The sequence below is a fragment of the Mugil cephalus genome, chromosome 1, assembly GCF_022458985.1.
Source record: "Mugil cephalus isolate CIBA_MC_2020 chromosome 1, CIBA_Mcephalus_1.1, whole genome shotgun sequence".
Taxonomy (NCBI): domain Eukaryota; kingdom Metazoa; phylum Chordata; class Actinopteri; order Mugiliformes; family Mugilidae; genus Mugil; species Mugil cephalus.
Window position 1 is genome coordinate 11,473,528 of NC_061770.1, and position 17,677 is coordinate 11,491,204.

A 17,677-nucleotide genomic window follows, 5' to 3' on the forward strand; every position below is an offset into this window, starting at 1 on the left:
CCGGCGTATTGACAGCCAAAGTGCTTAACTGAGATTCCGGCATCGGGCTCCTATGTGCTGAAGAATTAGCATTGACCTCAGTGCCCACGTGCGCATCGGCGCTCGCGCACAGGCTAATTTATGCATGCGCATATCCATCTAAGCACATAAAGATATGCTCACACACCCTTGTTCTCAGCACATTTCTCCACTACATTCATCTGCCTCCTCCTGCAGGACACCCTCCCCTCTCAACACTCTGTCTTTCTCTCCTGCCAGCAGAGGTTTTTGGCTGGCTTAAATACGCCCACAGGCCCCTGAGGGACAGCCCGTGACGGATGGCAATGCGTGTGACTCCGATTCGATTCAGCCCATTTGATAAATTTATTGCTGGCATTTTGAAAATGAAATTAGAGGGACGTCTCCTGGAGACTGTTTTTCCAGCACAGGTGCCATAAATATACTTCATTTGGCAGCGGAGTGGGAGGAGGAGTGCGAGGAGGTGGAGAAGTGGTGGATAAAGGATGTCATGGCAGGGGGGCAGATTGTAGCAATGTTCCGCAGAAGTGGAAATCTGAAGAATAAGGTCAAATTATAACGAGGTCCTATAGTAATTGCGGCGCTGGCGAGGAACAACAGTAAAGGTTATTCAAACCCAGCTTGAATCCTACATGGAACTTAATAGTGTGTGCTGTGTGTGCCTTCGGTCCAACACATGTACTGTAGCATTGTTCTATCATAACATCCAACGTTGAACACTGATAGATTGAGAGTAGGGGGTTGTTGACACTGTAAGTGAGCGCAGATGTCCTGGTTTCTCCATCGTTCACGCTGCGGCGCAGACAAGCACGCGTACAAGCCAGTTTTTTAAGAGACGCACACGTGCAAACACATGGTTTATGTACATTATCTTTGCCTCAAGGCCCCCTGGCTCTTCAGTACCGATGACACTGTCACGGCAGCGGAGTCGTCTATAACTCACAGCCCGGTAACGAATGCGGCGGGCTATTTTTCCTCCGTGGCGCGCTCAATGTGTGGGACAGAGAGACGGCAAATGTTTTTGTTGACGCCTCTGACTAAACAGATTTGAATCGGACACACTGGATGGGGGGACAAAAAAAAATAAAAATGATAGACGCAGAAATACACAAGAGTACACAAGGCACTGACATGGACACGAGCACACACGCACGGGGCTTTCATTCATTCACCGTCGGGGCTTCGCGGCCATATTTATCTCACTCCCATTCAGAAACGCGTGCGAGCTGAGCTGCGGAGGGGTGATGTATGCCACGCCAGCCTCTGCTCCCCCTCAACATTCATCAGAGAGGCTCCGGCAGCTCGCATCACTTACCTTTATTGGCCCATCTGACAGCATTGTGCACCTCATAGTCGTCACGTACATGGGCTCAAAACAGTGTGTGTAGGTGTGTGCGGGCGAGGGCTACCCTCCGTGTAAACAGTCACACAGATGTCCTCTGTCAAATCCTTGTACACGAAACTCTCCAAAAATATCACCATGTTCCCAAACACTCCCTCCTGCTATTTTGATTTTTTTCCCGCATATACATGAAGATTATATCAGATCCAGGTGACAATGGAAGTATTTTCTCCTGCTTTCTGTTCTACTCCGGCAAAAGCTCGTACAAAACAACGCCTAAGTTCCTATAAGCGCAGCAGGGATTAAAAGAAAGTTTCAACAAAATCAGCGGGGAGCTCTCCCGACTGATTGTCTGCTTCTGCTTTGCAATCACAGAGCGTGACACACCCTCCGCACATTACTATATCTTCTGGAGGAAGACTTAGAGGGGCCGGGGCCGACTGGTACATACACCTGCAGGCTGCCACTCAGAGCAAGACCCCTGGAGCTGTTTAGACAGTTCGACTGTCTGGCTCCATCATCTTACAAAATCAAAACAGCCTACAGGTACGTACGTGCCAACATCTACCCCACCGCTGCACGTCCCGCGCGTCCCCCGAAGATCCACTAGGCAAAGCAGCCGCCTCCCCCTAAACGCACATTAACATTCACATGGAAGTGCGGAGGACTCTAAACAGAACTGTGATTAGACCGAGCGTAACACTTGGAGAAAGCGGCGCATAAACACAGACTGCGGGCTGTCGATCATCGCAGGATAGCGGGATAATTTAGTCTAGGTGTCAGTGGGTGTGAGTGATTGACTTTGTAATCAAACAGATTGTTTTGTAGCAAAAACACTGAACGACTCAATTTCAAATCAACATCAACAAAAGCATGAAATGATTTTCATCTCATTAGCAAAAATTGGACACACACACACACGGGCGCGTGCGCGCCGTCACCCGTCTCAAAAATGTGAATCCACAGGTGACTGACAGAACGGCGTCTTACCTTTTTGTGCTGACACCGTGGTACCTGGAGAGAAAAGAGAGGAGACACACAGAGGAGCGCGTTGTAAATTAGACACGTAGTATTCATTTTAAGAAGCTCGCACGCGCTTAGTTGCGTCTGAATATGCAAGCGCGCAAATGGAAGACATACGGTAGCTGTGCAGAGCAGATACACACAGCAGATTTTCCCAAAGAGAGGCCAGGTGGAGGAGACAAAGAAGAAGAAACCCTTAATCTGTTACACAATTTAGTCTGAGTTGGCTTTCTAATAAGTAAAAACAACAACAAAAAAACGTTGCCTCTGAGACGCAGCGAGTCGAATCCTTTCAGAAAGCATTTAGTTTCTTATGCAGAGGCCACTAGAGACGCTCCCGGCCCAAAGGGGGAGGTTCAAAACATCGGCTGCTCGGAGGAGGAGATGTACTGCAACATGTTTCTTATACATTTACCAGAGAAATCTGAGGAAATTTAGCTTATTGTTCTCGTAAAATATTCACTAGCGCAGCGTTTGGAAGTTCCCATGCTTTCATATGAATTTAATAGACTTGTCAAACTTGCAGCGATACAAGAATGAATTAAGCACCGAAGAAACAGCTTTTATTTACTTCTTATTCTGTTTTACTTTGAGCATTTCACCTCATTTACAGCCATTCCTCTACTGCCCAAAAAGCCCCAAATGGCCGCAGACACGGGAGGGAAATAATTGAATCCGGATGGATTTGTGGTGTGCTGGGCTGAAGAAGTGATAATCCAAAGCTCTGTCTAATTGCCAGAGTAAAGATGGTGCCCATTGTGGAGGTGGCGTCAGTGTTTATCAAGGCAGTGTGCCGTGGGATTGGACTGAGCATTAGGCCTTCACACACTTTTGTTTTGTGAGGTGTTACAGTGGATTTGAGCAAATATTGGCCCTCTGGTTATTACATGGTCTGATTGCCTGCTATGCAACTGTCCATAAGCTCTGAATGTCTACCCTAATCTGAGAGAAGGGCTTCAAATAATTAGTCAGTGAAGCACTCTCACAGCCCCAGTGCAGTCAACCTTATCACTAAAGGAAAATCCTTGGTCCATTCCCTTTTCAGCCCAAAGGCTTACAAACTCTCACCACTGTTAAAACCCTCAGTGTGGCAGCATAGCAGATAAAATATTACCCAACATGTCACAACCGTTGGCCCCTATCCTACTTTTTTTTTTGTCATTTATTATGTAAAAGAAAGACTACAGTATGTCAGACAGACAAGTCCTGGCGAGCGCTTGCAGTACAAAGCAGAATATATGATCATTTCTAGCAAAAGACAGGAGAAAGAAAATCTGCTCAGACTTCACCTACAGTTTTGCATGCGGTCACTTAAATTTTACATTTACAGTTCCCGTTTTCTTTCCAACATATACTTAATGCAGTGACACTATCACATAAATGTGGCACAATAAATAGGTAAAAACAGTGTCCCCACTTCCTCACACTGGCCAAACTGACGCTGTGTTCCCAAGGGGTTAGGGCAGCTTTGACAATACATAGCAATAATGTGTCCAACCTTATTTTTCTCAACACTTCGTATAAAAATTCCGGTAGACCTAGCCTGTCCATAAATTTGTATCTGGCACTAGGTGTGTTTGCGTCGCAACGCAAATTATTATTATTTTTTATTATTTATCCATCATATCACGCTCTGTGTTGGCTGAAGCCGAGAGGGTGCTGCCCACAGCATCAACCAGTCAATAGGGGAACAGATTTCATATGATTACATCACTGATGAGTTTGCATCAATGACGGCCAGAAAGGTCAGGTTTTAGATATTTTATTTTGCAATAGTGAGAAAGTTGGATTTCCTTTGTGTGTTTTCCCATTTGTATGAAATGAATATATTTATTCGACATTTTATTAATACATAATCTGTGACGTATTTTCGTTTTTTTTTGTTTTGTTTTTTGAGCTGACAGTGTGGCCGGGGAGCTTGGGGTTGGGGTCCAAAGGGTAATTTCACCCAGGGCGCCATTAAAGACAGGACCGCCACTGCAAGCAACTGCACTGGGTCTCTCAACGTAGATGAAAATGAGGAGCTCACAGGATTCATAATGGAAGTCGGAGTGACTCACACAATAATGACAAACAGTAATGATGTGGAGATCAGACTGCAGGGATTCCAGTTATTACAGTATATCTCAGAAAAAATAGAAAAAAAATGCTCCCAGTAGTTTGTTCTAGTAGTTATAAGAGATTATAATAAATGGAAAAAAAAATACTGCAAAGGCAACTCAGCTGTGATTTAATTTCAATATAACAAGGCATCATTTAAATTACACTTTAATTAATTGCCACCACTAACAGTTACCTGCAGAACGCAACGGGGTGCCGCACCGTGTGCAACTTCCTCTCTCCGTGCCCACTGATATGATATATTGTTTGTTTGGATAATGATAAATAATAAGCGCAGAAACCAAACCGGTTCTAACTAATAATCAAAAGAAAGCAGACCCTCCCTTTTCACAACTTGCTGGGTCGCAGCAGCGACATCCTGCCGATTGCTGTCAGGCATAAATAACTGTTTAGGAAGAAAACCTCTCGTATTGACGACCACATTTCTTCCAGCTGTCAGCGGCTTGTATGGATTTGGAGTCTAATTTGTAGTAAATATGGGCGCGCCCATGAACCCACAGCAGCACCTCGTGTGAGTTTTATGTAAAATAGGGCATGTGTCAATGCAGGTTTCCCCACAAGTATGTATCCAAGCACGGTAAAGTTAGGGCTGCCCATAAGCATGCTCGAGGACACTAAGAGCTACATTTTGAAGAAATATATACAAAACTGGGAAATCAGCATCTCCCAGATGCCTCGCTGTACCTCTAAGAAAACTTAGCCTCTCACCATCAAAAGAGGTTGATAAAAAGAGGGAGATGAGAAGAACGGGATGAAAAGGCAGACTGACACTAAGACGATAATTATTTATTTAGATAAATATGCACACTCTGGTATTTAGGCTTTAATGTAAATGGGATTTCCATCAGTTTAAACATGTCAAGTAGCAAACACAGACAAAATCACATTTTATAGAACCTAAACGTTAATAGGGAAGAGCTAGAGAATATTCATTACCCATTAAGATTATATGTGATTGCTTTTAGATTAAATAAATACACACACGCGCACCAAAACACTAATGTGTGTTGAACAAGAGTTACTGTTAACTTATTATACACTGTTTGTTGGCCTGTACAAATAACCTTTAGTGGTGATTCTCACCTGCAAGATGTGGAGAAGAAAGGAGTGTGTGGGAGGAATTCAAACCGGAATAACACCTGTGTTTAAGTTATATCGAAGCTACTTGCATTCGGACGAAAGCTGCATCATGAATGAAACAGTGGAAACCAGAAAAGAGCATGAGGCAGCTACTCTCCGTGCGCCGTCTACAACCTTCATAATCTTCGCGTTCAGTGCGGACGGTGTCGTTTGTCCACCGATTCTCAGACGCTTAAGGTCGGCTGAAGGTAACTTTCCACACAACACACGAGTGCTTCTGTACAGTCCAGGTTCTCTGGTGTGACCTACAGTGACACAATCCGTGCACAGGCGAGCCAGCGTACAGCTGCACTGAAGACGCTGCTGCTGCTGGCTGTCAGGTGGTTCTCCGGTCTAACATTTCATCCTTCAGCGGGGGAGAAAGTTTATTTTCTGAAAGACTGGAAGTGGGAGCGGTGCAACAAGATATCATTACAGCGCTTGCATCATCAACTCATGTCACAGAACAACCTTTTGAAGAGACCCGCACGCAATTTCGAAGAGAAGAAAAACTTTTTTTACGTGACAAATAACACAAAAGTTGGCTGACTGTGCAAAAAAAAAAAAAAAAAGTGTCACGTAGCAAAAGTTGACAAACACTTCGCAGCAAAGATGACAGACAGCGTCTCTCTTCTGTCAGCACTTTTTCGCACGGTGCGGCACATTCTGTAGCATCTGTCACATGTGAGCATCAAAATATAAGGTATTATATGCAAGGTAAGCTTCACTTTGATGGAGCGCCCTTTCTCTTTTTGTGACCAGTGAGCTGCTTCTTTCCATCTTTACTGTCTAAGTGATGAATTGGCATACCAGCTCCGGGCTGGATTGAAGTCATAAACATAAGTTGATGGATGTAACTTTAGTTAATGATGATAGTGAGGCCTATCATCAGCGGTGATTAGAGCAGCTTCAAAAATAGCGTCTCTCAGGCGAAGGTGCAAGTTTTGGAGGGATTTTGGCCTCCTTCCCCTTTCCCCCCCTCTTTTTCCCTTCTTAATCTTCTTCATGCTCTTTCTAATCCAAATTCACAACCATTATACATTATTTTGTTATTACCACTCTGGGCTAAGTTAACGTAGTTTATTCAGAGGTTCTCAGATGCTCTTGGGCCATTTGATTATGACTATGAACACAAAACAAAAACAGTTACATACTTAGCACCGTAATCGCACTGACACAACACTATTATTAGAAATGAAAGACGAAGAAAAAGACAAGAAGTTAAAAAAAAATAATCTGAAGTGAAGCGACGTGAAACCAGTGTCTGATACGTCTGACTGACACATCCTCAAACGTTCACCGCCCGAAAAAAAACTATTGACCATGTATTGACCTTTGAAAACGGTGGTGGCTTTTCCAGCTGGCTACCGATGGGAAATGGTTGTAATTACACCCAGTAACTGTTTTTTGATTTGATCCCCTTCATGAATGAGGAACTCTTACAACAAACCATCACTTCATCACGATTATACGGGAAGCGGATCAGCAGGTGCTAGCGTGCATGCGTGATTCAATTACTACTGCATGAGCATGCATGCTGAAAAGATGCAAATGTATCCATGCGTGTTATCCGCACGTGCGCTGCGAGCAGTAAAGTGTACAGAACAAATGTGGCCGTCTTCAGATGATTAACCACTATTGATATAACATCACTATAATGTGATTAGGATAAATTCCAGCTCTGTGGCTGTACGTCTCTTAATCATGCTCTCTAGAGGACGGTGACAGCGCATCGGTTAACGCTACAAAGCGAAGAAGACGCCACGTGAACAGACGGCGACACCAGTCAGTTCTGACCGGTGACCTGTCGGTTAAAGGAGACTAAGCGACAATCCTGCCCCTCGAAATAAACTAAACAAATCACTTGAAATCATGTATGTTGCACAGTCAATGTGAATATCGTTGAGTTACCCTTGAGTGCTTCCACTCCTGATTATAATACCTCTTGAACGTCCACAGTGGAGGATTTCTGTCCCCGTCTCTCCCAGTGAAAATATACAGCCGGCGCCCCCGTTATTCCACCAGTGACAACTGGCTATTGGAGGAAAGGGAAAGATGTCACCTACAGCAGGAAGCCCCAAATTAGAGGTCCAGATGAAAAGTCCCTGGCACCAAAAGACCATCATCCAGACAGGTACAGGCAGCTTGTCAAGGCTGGCAATCATTACGTTTAAACTTTTGAGAGTTTAACCATTGATGGGAGAAGGACTTTAAATTAGAGGGACACCAATTCAGATGCAGCTATGTGACTGAGTGCGTGTTATGTTTCTGTGTGTAAACCGCTTACATACCATGCAGTAACGTTCTAAAAGCACGCGTCTGGGTTTCTTTCTCTTGCCCCCACAAAAGAATACAAGGAAACAGAACACAATCCTAGGTTTTAATTAGCTGGGTGCAGCGCATGCTCATCTGCTGCACACTGCACAGAGAGAGCGGGGAGCACTGCCTTCTTGCTCATTATGTACTAATGAGTTGTCTATTAATGAAAATGGAAAGCATTTATTTTGCGAGCACAAAGGGTTCAGCTGGATTAATTACTGCACTACAGCAACAAAATGAAAACAGAAAGTGCAGCATCACTCTTGTGTGGCACATTACCCATTAACCAACTGTTATCAAGGCCTGGCGAACGCCGCCGCGCGACACAGCGGGAACGGAGAGAGTGTTCGCGAAGGCCATTAAAACTTCCTGCGAGCCGCACTCGTGACGCATTCGATGCACGCTCTTTGATGCCCACCGGCTTCCTTTCACGCGAACCCGCGCTGCGCGCTCCAGACATTCTATCCGGCTGACCTAGACAATTCCGCGAAAGCCACAACAAATTACTCCAAGCCAATTCTGTCATTGTGACGGTTGGCATTTACTGTCAACCACCAACAGGAGTCATCGGGCGGGACGAGAAAAATCCGGCATTTTGATTCGAAGTCCCACAAAAAAGACGTGGTAAAAAACGATGCGAGCAAGAGGCCTGCAGTGGAGCCGGCTAAACAGTAATGCTTCCGTCTGAATTAATGCCGAAACGCAGCATCCTTGTTATGTTAATATAATTGTCTTGTGCTGCATTTCTTTTCAAATGGTGATCTGAATCATTCTAATAGCCCACTAATAGCTTGATTTCCCATTGGGCTCTCCTTGGAGGAGTCAGGGGTACGGGGAGTGAGTGGGCTCTGGCAGTCTCAGCAGATGGTTCTTGATCAGATATTAGAGGCTGGGCAACGAGGTCGTCTGGCCGCGCGCATTCTGCCCTGCCTGGGGGATAACAACCCCGTCTGAACTTCCAGCTCCGGCAACGGTTCCAGCACCAGACGAACAGCTCTGTGTCCCAGCCAGGCTGCAGAGACATTAGGCAGCGACAGACTGCTGTCCTTAAGCCCCGGCACAATCTGGGGCGGGGGGGGGGGGGGGGGGAAGCAGAATTCAGAAGCAACAACACGCCTGTCTGCTGGAGTTAATTCCCCTCCTCGTTTCACCCGTTTTTGGGGCTGTACATGATTTGATGACAAATGCTTATGTAATTGCTGCCGTTGTACGGCCTCTCTTGTGGAAATAATCACACTGATAACCGAAATCCCACTTAGCCGAATTTGAAGAAAAGCTTCCGATTCATTTCTCACCATTTCTGTGGTGGAAACATCTGGTGGACATCATTGAATGACAGGAATGTATTTAATAAATCTGCGACGGAAACATTTGGTGTGTCTCGCAAGATGATGGGAAACACAATAACAAGGGTGATCAGGTCTTTGTCATTATTATGGAATATAAATCCGATCTATCAGTGTTCATATCTTCCATTTCTTTCCACCTGCTTCATCTGTCCGTCTGCCTCTCCCCCCGCCTCCTCCTCCTCCTCCTCCTCCTCCTCCTCCTCCACTGATAAAGCTACAAAGAAAGCAGGTGAATAAACACGACGATCCGAGCTTTATTTATCCTTTCCCCTGTGACAGAGGCAGTCTAAAATGGCAGGGCTTCGGATATGACCTTCAGTTAGAGTGGTTCTCCATCAGTCATCGCTGCCACCCACAGATCAGACAGAGGATGAGAAGTAGTGGAACCTTCAGTCCTCCTCATGCACTCTTTCTTTTTCAACCACCCCCACAGCTGGCCACAGGAGATTTCTCTTATTTTACTTTCCTGTCCCTCGTTTTTATTTCCTTTCACACCCTGACCTGCCCTTGGCCTGTCTTTGTTTGTTTTTTTGCTTTTTTTTTTGCATTTTTCTTCAATCACCTTTTCTCATAGTTTTCTCTCTGCATTCATTCCTCCTCACATGAGGTGAACGTACATGTTCCGAAGGGATTCATGATTGACAGCACCAAAACTTTAGTCTGTTAAAGTTCTCAAAACAGATTTGTATTTGTTCTCAGAAAAAAGGGCCTTTTTGACTGCTCAAAGCCACCGTACATCCAAATGTCACCGTACTTGCACTTATATGACTCTTACAGTATAGTACAGACGGGAGGATGCAGTTCAGTCATTCTGTATTTAGAACAATAGTGTATTTGATGACGAGTAGGAAGAGCAGGATAAGAACCAGGAATTTGGACAGTTATTGGCATTACACAAATCCAGCACAGACAAGAACGCATAACGCATAAATGTCCTGTGTGTCCATACCTCAAACATATTATTATTAATAGTATTATTATTATTATTATTATTGTGGAAACTGCCACAAACCGAATGATGAAAGTCACCTGACTCAAGACTTTTGTGAAGAACAATTTTTACATATAATGGATTTAAAGAAAAAAAAAAAAAAAAAAAAAAAAACATGGGGACCTTTCACAAAAAAGACTTTACTTGAATGGTCAATCTATTTGTCAGGTCCACTAAACTAATGATTACGTTACGCTACAGCCCACTAACTCACTCTTTTCCACAATTTTAGTGAATGGATCATCTTTATCTCGGTGACTCGTGGGGCAGTTCAGCTTTGTGCGAGAGCCTGATTACAGTATTCAAAATGACACCAGAGTGCTTATTTTACATAATGCAGGTATAAAACCCTGAACAGCTTAAACCCCGGTTCTGTCCTAGGTTTTCATAACTCTAACAGCCTGCCCTCCATCACAAATATTGTTTGTTTCCACTCTGCTTAATAACAGACATTTTGCAGCTGCCACTTCCTTAAAACTCCAGGATGAGATAAAATACAGAGCTTCATAAGAGGCACACGCAGAAAGACACACACAAGTGGACACGCGCGGCGGGAGGAAACGTGAAAGTTACGACGGCAGCAGTGACAAAATGTTTTCATTCGCTGTTGTGTGAAAAGCCTAAAATCAAAAGCACTAAATAAGCGGCGCCCAAGAGTTGCTATAGCTGTCTTCTTTTTATAGCGTTGTTCATGGTATTATCAGAAACTAATCAATCTAATTTCTTATCTTGTTCATTTCGTGAGCTGCTTTTTGTTGCAGTTAATTATACAACCATTCTTTCTAAGAATTGTTTATCATTTACAATTTTCATGCACCCAGGCCCACAGATATCCATAACAAACGTTCTTATATCTAACCGTGGTGCATCCATAATACCTCAGGATTTCATCTGAGACAAATAAATGACACCGGCCTTAGGGTAGACTGTGTATCTTACATATTCATCCGCAGTGTGTATTTCAGCTGTAGAACATTATGAACTTCTTCTTTCTTTGTAACCTTAAGGAATGCAGCATCATCATAAATAATAAAATCATAAATACAGTGATCTTTAAAGATTGATGCTTTTAGTCTAGAACATTAGAATAACAGGGAAAAGTATATATCCAGGAACAGGCCCTGTGGTTGGATATTAGAAAGAGAAAAAAAAAAAAAAAAGATAATGCACTTAAGAAAAAAAGGACAAGCTAAAAATACAGCTTAATATGCCACTATAAACTGTGTAGCAATTCATACTGTTACAAAAGTATGGTGGGTTCATGTGGAATTATTTTCATAATCAGAACGTAGCGAAGGATTGCCAGAGTAGTTTTAAAGTGCACGCATTAACCAATCAATCTTGCGAGCTTAATTAGATAATGGCAGCTAATGAAACCCGCGAACCGCCGTGGAAGATTTTCTTTTTTTTTTTCAACAAAACTGATTTTTACATAATTACTTATTTACTTAAGTCAATGAGAGACGCAGAGTCGCTGAACGACAAGTGTCGACAAGTGTCCGAGAGCAGATTCCCGGACGGTTCCAGCCGGTCCAGTGTCTTTCAAAATGTCACAAAGCGCGATTCACGCTTTCAGCCAGATTTCATATAAACCACCTGTAGACGAACGTGAGAAAGAAAAAACAGCTGCACAACAGCCTCAGGGCTAATGGAAGAGCTACACTGTCTGCCGCTACCTGAATGTCTAATTCAGGACCGAGGACAGCTCCTAAAGCTTGAAAAGGACGAGGTGGCTGAAGGAGGAAACTGAGGACATGCAAAAAGAGATTTGCAGCCTATTAGCAGCCATATTCCAGCCATCCAGTCATAGTAGCTTTGAGTAACACTAGATGGACGTGTCATCCAACATTTGCTCATGTTGCAATACACTTATATATTCCCAGTAACTTTGTTATATATCATAGAGCTACATGGGAACAGTTATATGTGCAGGATAAAGCAGCCTTCTGCCAAGCTGTTGGGTTGATTTGGTTCTTCCACAGCATAATTGTATTTTCCTGGAGATGCCCATCAGGCCTGACAGTACCTGAAAGCCCCGACGCAACACCCTTAGGCGAAAAAGTAAAATCTGCCTTTGATTATTGACACACCTGAGCCTATCGTCTTATCAGCAAAGCCTTAAAGTGCCCAGTGTGTGGAAAGAATGGTTAGTCAGCTGGAAAGGAGGAGCCAAGCAGACAACAGCTCACCAAAAACAGATCAAGTGAATGAGTCCCACTGAAGCGCAAACACATTTTAAAACTCATTTTGTGATCTCGGAAAAACCGGTGGACCTCCCGGCGTTGTTTTGACCCAAATCAAATGTGTCTCTCTCTCTCCCTCTCCCTCTCCTCACTCGGGTACAAAATCAAAAGTGTGAGGTTGAAGAGGAGAACACGCTCTTTCCACAGATGCTGAAGACCGTCTGCTCTCTCTGCTGTCCTCTGCAGGGAGAAATTTAGCACTCCCATGGCGACAAAAAAAAAAAAAAAAAGTGAGAAAGATGAGACCGAGACTGTAGGATGGTTAATAGTGATAAAAACCCCTTTGAGGACAGCAAAAAGACAGGAAGTTAAGGAAACTAAGACATATTTGCCCGGTGGGATAGATAATATGATAAATGCAGAGTTGGAGATGAAGGGAGTGAAGCGGGACGGAGGAGAAACGCAGTGATGCAGGGCCAGATGAGGGATCAGCACACTCTGTCACACTGTCACACGCAACAGGCGACGCTGTCAATCACACGCAGACGCGCTCTCAAAAAACATACACATGTACGTCGTAAGCTCTTTCAGGATTACCACGGCCCGGGCTGATTGAAAATATCCAGAATGAGCAGCAGGTGTAACGAAAATAAAACAGTGGAGACCGTTCAAGGCTTCAATTTAATGCACATTCCAAAGAGTGAAATCTCGAGTCTCACCCGTCACGGAATGAAACCACATGTTTACTGAGCAAGCATCAACAGCAAGAATGCTTCTCTTTCATCAACGACTGAAGGAAGCCGAGAATGCGGAGCAGCGGAGGAGAGAGGTGAGAAAATTATGGGTGTCTTTCAGAACACTCTCTGGTGTGACTTGAAGGAATCACAGAGTGATAAAAGTAGTCAGTGCTTCGACTCCTTCCCCACTCCTCCTCGTGATTTATTGCACTGAACTTCAGTCCAGCATTTGGGTCTGTATTTGTGCGCGACGTATGGAAGCCCGGGCTTCAAGTGCCCTGCACTTAACAAAAGCAGACAAACTGTTTATCTGTTTGTTAGTGTGACGCACTAAAATGCAGGCTGGTGATTTGGGGCACGTTAAAAACATTTGAAATCACTTTACATTCAATGTATTTTTTAAAAAGGAGCCAATGAAATTAACCATAGAAACGCATGCACAGAAAATGAAAACAAACCGGCAGATTTTGGAGCTAATGTGATCAGCTTATAAAACATAATATTTTATAATGAACCTTGGTTAGAGAATTCTCGGATTTTATGCCCGTTAGCGTCATCTCCGATGCCAAATACCGCTGACACCTGCACACTTCACAAAATAATACACAGGGCGCCGAAGCCAAACACACTCTTGAAAAAAAAAAATGTCCCCGTGGAGTCTTCCGGGGAACTAATATTATTCACAGAAATGAACCTGTTATCACATGCACATATTAAACCGCGCCAGCTTGTCCAGAAGTACAGTGGCGAGGCTTTTACGCAAATGGCAGTTGTGTAAACTAAAATGACAATGTCGAAAGTCAATTCAATAATAGCTGAAAGCCATTATAACATTGTCATTAACAGGGTTGCTGGAAATGCAATTAGCCCTCTCACATTGCTCATGGCAACAAGCAGGGAGACGTTTCAATAATAAATAAATGAGGCTGCAGAAAAATGAAAGAATGATGCACTCCTGGAAAACACTAAAAGACAGGACAACAGAGAGAGCGAATGGCTGTTTGTTTTGTTCTGGTGCTACTGCTAAAGCTGAATCCCCTTGTTCCTGGAACAAACCTGGACAAAGTAGCACAGCCAACTCTTTGATTGCCCCCCACAACAAAACAACATTCAAGCCCTGAGCTTCAATAATCAATTTTAAATACACCGGGCCCAAGACAAATAACAAAGGAGGAAAAAAAGGTGGGGAAAAAAAAACAATACACGTCGAACTTTGGCTTAGATGCAGGCAAAACAAAGTGTTATTCTTGTGCTTTATCCCCTCCTCTCCTCGAGCTGCTGTGGGACGGCATTTGTTAAGATGCCAGTGAAGGAGGATGAGGTCGCGGCTAAATGAATGATAGGCATCACTGTCACACAGCAGACTCAGAGCGGCTCTCCTCTGAGATAAGAACCAGCTGTCTATCCCCGGCATATTAGCTCATGATCAAGGTCACTGTTTGGGTTGTTATGGAACATGGAACATGTTTTCCTCGAGGTTCATTCTGAATTCTTGATGCTTAAATATATTGTCAGAAACTTCTGTGTCAATTCAATAAATGATAACACAGTAGATCCTGGTATGGGCATCACAACAGACACTTTAGTCGACAATATCAAGAAAGATCTCAGAGAGAGTTGTCAAGTCATAGTGCTACAGTCTTAGCACTGTTTTTCTACAGAATTCAATGTGTTTTCAGCTTTTACGGGTGCGACCGCCTTTCCACGTCAGCAGGCTTTTGTAAATGACGCCAGGCCCTTACCTAGTTTATAGCATTTAGGGAGTGTGTTGTTTTTGTGCGAGGGAGAGGGCGGTTGACTGCCGTTGATATCCCCGCGCAGCACTAAGGCAGCAGACGGGAGGGTAATGAGGAGGCAAATATGATTAAAACCATCTCCTCAGGCTGCCTTGGACCTGCCATTAAACCAGCGGACGCTCCTTATGCCTAATCCATCACACTGCTTAGCTCCCGCTGAGAGCGAGGACAGAGACGACAACAGCCTCAACCTCAAACCTCCAATCGCGTCTCTCTAAAACATAACTAACACTCCAGGAGGCTCAATCCTCATTAAAGATCTGCCACTGAAGCCCCTGGATGTGGCGCTGGTGGTTGGTGACGTCTTGGGTGAACCGCTGTGGGCACAAATTACGGTGTAGAAGATTTTTTTCAAGGAACCTCACGAGTAATTAAAATTTATATATTTTTTATTGTACAAGACAGAATTGTGAAGGTACAATTAGTCTACATCTTTTTCTGTTTAACCTTTACTTCAACAGGAAGTCTCTTGACTGAGAGACTTGGCCAACATGGTATCATAAGAAAGACGTTTCATATTTACGGTGCATGGGAATAAGATTTAGTATTCAGTATATATCCTGAACCCAAACTGATCAAACATATGTGAGATGCACTGGAACAAGCCTGATCCACAGCGGACCCTCCCCTCAACCCACAGGATCACACGGTGTGCAAAAGTTTGGCTTTGCCTTCGATGCCAGTTCAGATAATGAGATATTGATGGTGTGTCTAGTCAAACTAGAGATACCTTAGGGGGATTTGAAAAACAAACAAACAATGAAACCAGAGCAAGCAAGGCCAGGAAGCTCCTTACCAAATGAAAGATAATACAGACAAAAAACAAACAAAAAAAACCACAGAACTGCTTTTTTTACACTATGGTAGGAAGAGTTCTACTGGTTAAGAAACTTGAACAAACTGAGCAAAAGGCTCTGCACCATTTGGGAGAGTGCAGGTAGAACAAATTTAAACAAAAGATGATTGAGACACGAGGACTGTGCCGAGGCGGTTGTGTACACTGTGATATTGGATCATTCTGATACAGCGGACTATTCTGGGATAATGCTGATGAAGATGTGACTAATCGCATCTGTTCTTTTTCAAAATCCAGTTTGAATGCATCCTTTACTGTACATCTGCAGCCCGACACCCAAACGCCCCGTGTAATCTCCTAAAGACATAAGAATCATGGATTACAGCTGGAGACGATCCACAGGCAGCACATTGTTGGACAGAACATGTCAGATTGTTGTGAAAAGCCTTCAGGATAATTATCAGCAGGAGGCATAGCCTGTGGAGAAATAAGGCATCTCGTGCCCCGGGCCCTTTAAATGAGCCCTGTAGACCAGCTGAAAGTTGCTGATACTTATCTTTATTGAGGAAAAGAGCAGCAGTTCCATTAAATGGATGAAGACTCCAGGTTTTCACAGTTTAAGTGCAACACTGGGCGCTAGAGTGCTGCATGAATGTAACTGAAAATGGGGATGACCATAACTTCTGATAAGGCTTGGCTTCTGTAAATGATCTATGACTAAAGAAAGGATATATCTAATATATGACATACAGTTCAACACGTCAGTCCACAGCATGAATGGAGGTACACTAACAACCTCACAGTGGATACTGTAGGTTACAGTGAAAAACAATGCTGAGGCAATACTGAATACTGTAAATGCTCTGAACATCTCAAGATATCCTGAAAGGTCAGGATCGACACACTACAGCAAACATATGTAGTTTCTCACAAGGTATCTGGACGAGATAGGATCTTACAGTGCTGCCCTACCCTCAGTTCAGAGGCCTGGTGCTCATGCTGCTTTTCCACATATTGATGTTATGTCAAGGGTCTTCCTTTAATGTTGCTGAAAAAACTCAAGTTATACACACACACACACACACACACACATATATATATATATTATATATATATTAGATGTATTTGACAGTTTTCAGATCATTTTACTTTATTGTTTGCATTGGTTTGAAAACAAAAGATTATGTTGTCTACTCAAATGGACTATGTTGTGAAAATATTTTTGAAAAACATGGATAAAAAAATTAAAAAAAATTCATCAATGCATTTTGAAAATTTGTACAGCGAGCTTTATATATTCATTCTTTGCTACCTGCTAAAGGCCAAATTCTTTCATTTAATAACGTTTACATGTCATTTACATCTGTTCACACAAACACTCCATCTATCTGTTGCTGGCCCTGCCCCTCTATAAAATTTTCAAAAATTCCCCCTGGTCTAAGGTGTATCAGTACAAAACTAGCATAAAATCAACACCCACTTGTGCCACTCAAAACTGGATTTATAATTTAGCAAAGAAAAAACAAAGAAAGAGTATTTTCTGTCTTTGACTATTTTTGGACCAACTTTAAGACTGTCCACATTCCAAACTTTGTGACCAACTTTTTACTACATCCGGGAAAAAACCCACAGGTAAAGGTGTCACACTCTCTGGACAAATACTCAATCAAACCCCCAGACACTGAAAATGGGAATCCTTCCAGATAAGAGTTGAAGCCGTGCTCCAGACCTATACAATCATTAGGACACAACACATCAGCACTGGCGCTCTATAACCATCTGCCCCAGCACGTAAACACACTGAACAGCAGGTATCGGTACACCATTCACTTCACACAGAAAAAGGACCGTCACGAAGCCATCGTGAGCTTGTGCTGCCACTT

At 43.4% G+C, this 17,677-nt stretch overlaps 1 protein-coding gene across 2 annotated transcripts in view; it reads right to left on the minus strand.

The window, feature by feature from the left end:
- The window catches only part of LOC125013605 (cadherin-4-like), a 212,891-nt gene that overhangs the window by 114,815 nt on the left and 80,399 nt on the right, over window positions 1–17,677 (minus strand). Inside the window, exon 3 of one of the 2 annotated variants that reach the window (XM_047594411.1) lies at window positions 2,351–2,374. The exons of the other annotated variant lie outside the window; for it this stretch is intronic. Within the exon in view, the coding sequence (XP_047450367.1) occupies window positions 2,351–2,374 (24 nt within the window). The remainder of the gene's footprint in view (window positions 1–2,350; window positions 2,375–17,677) is intronic. 2 annotated transcript variants of the gene reach the window in all.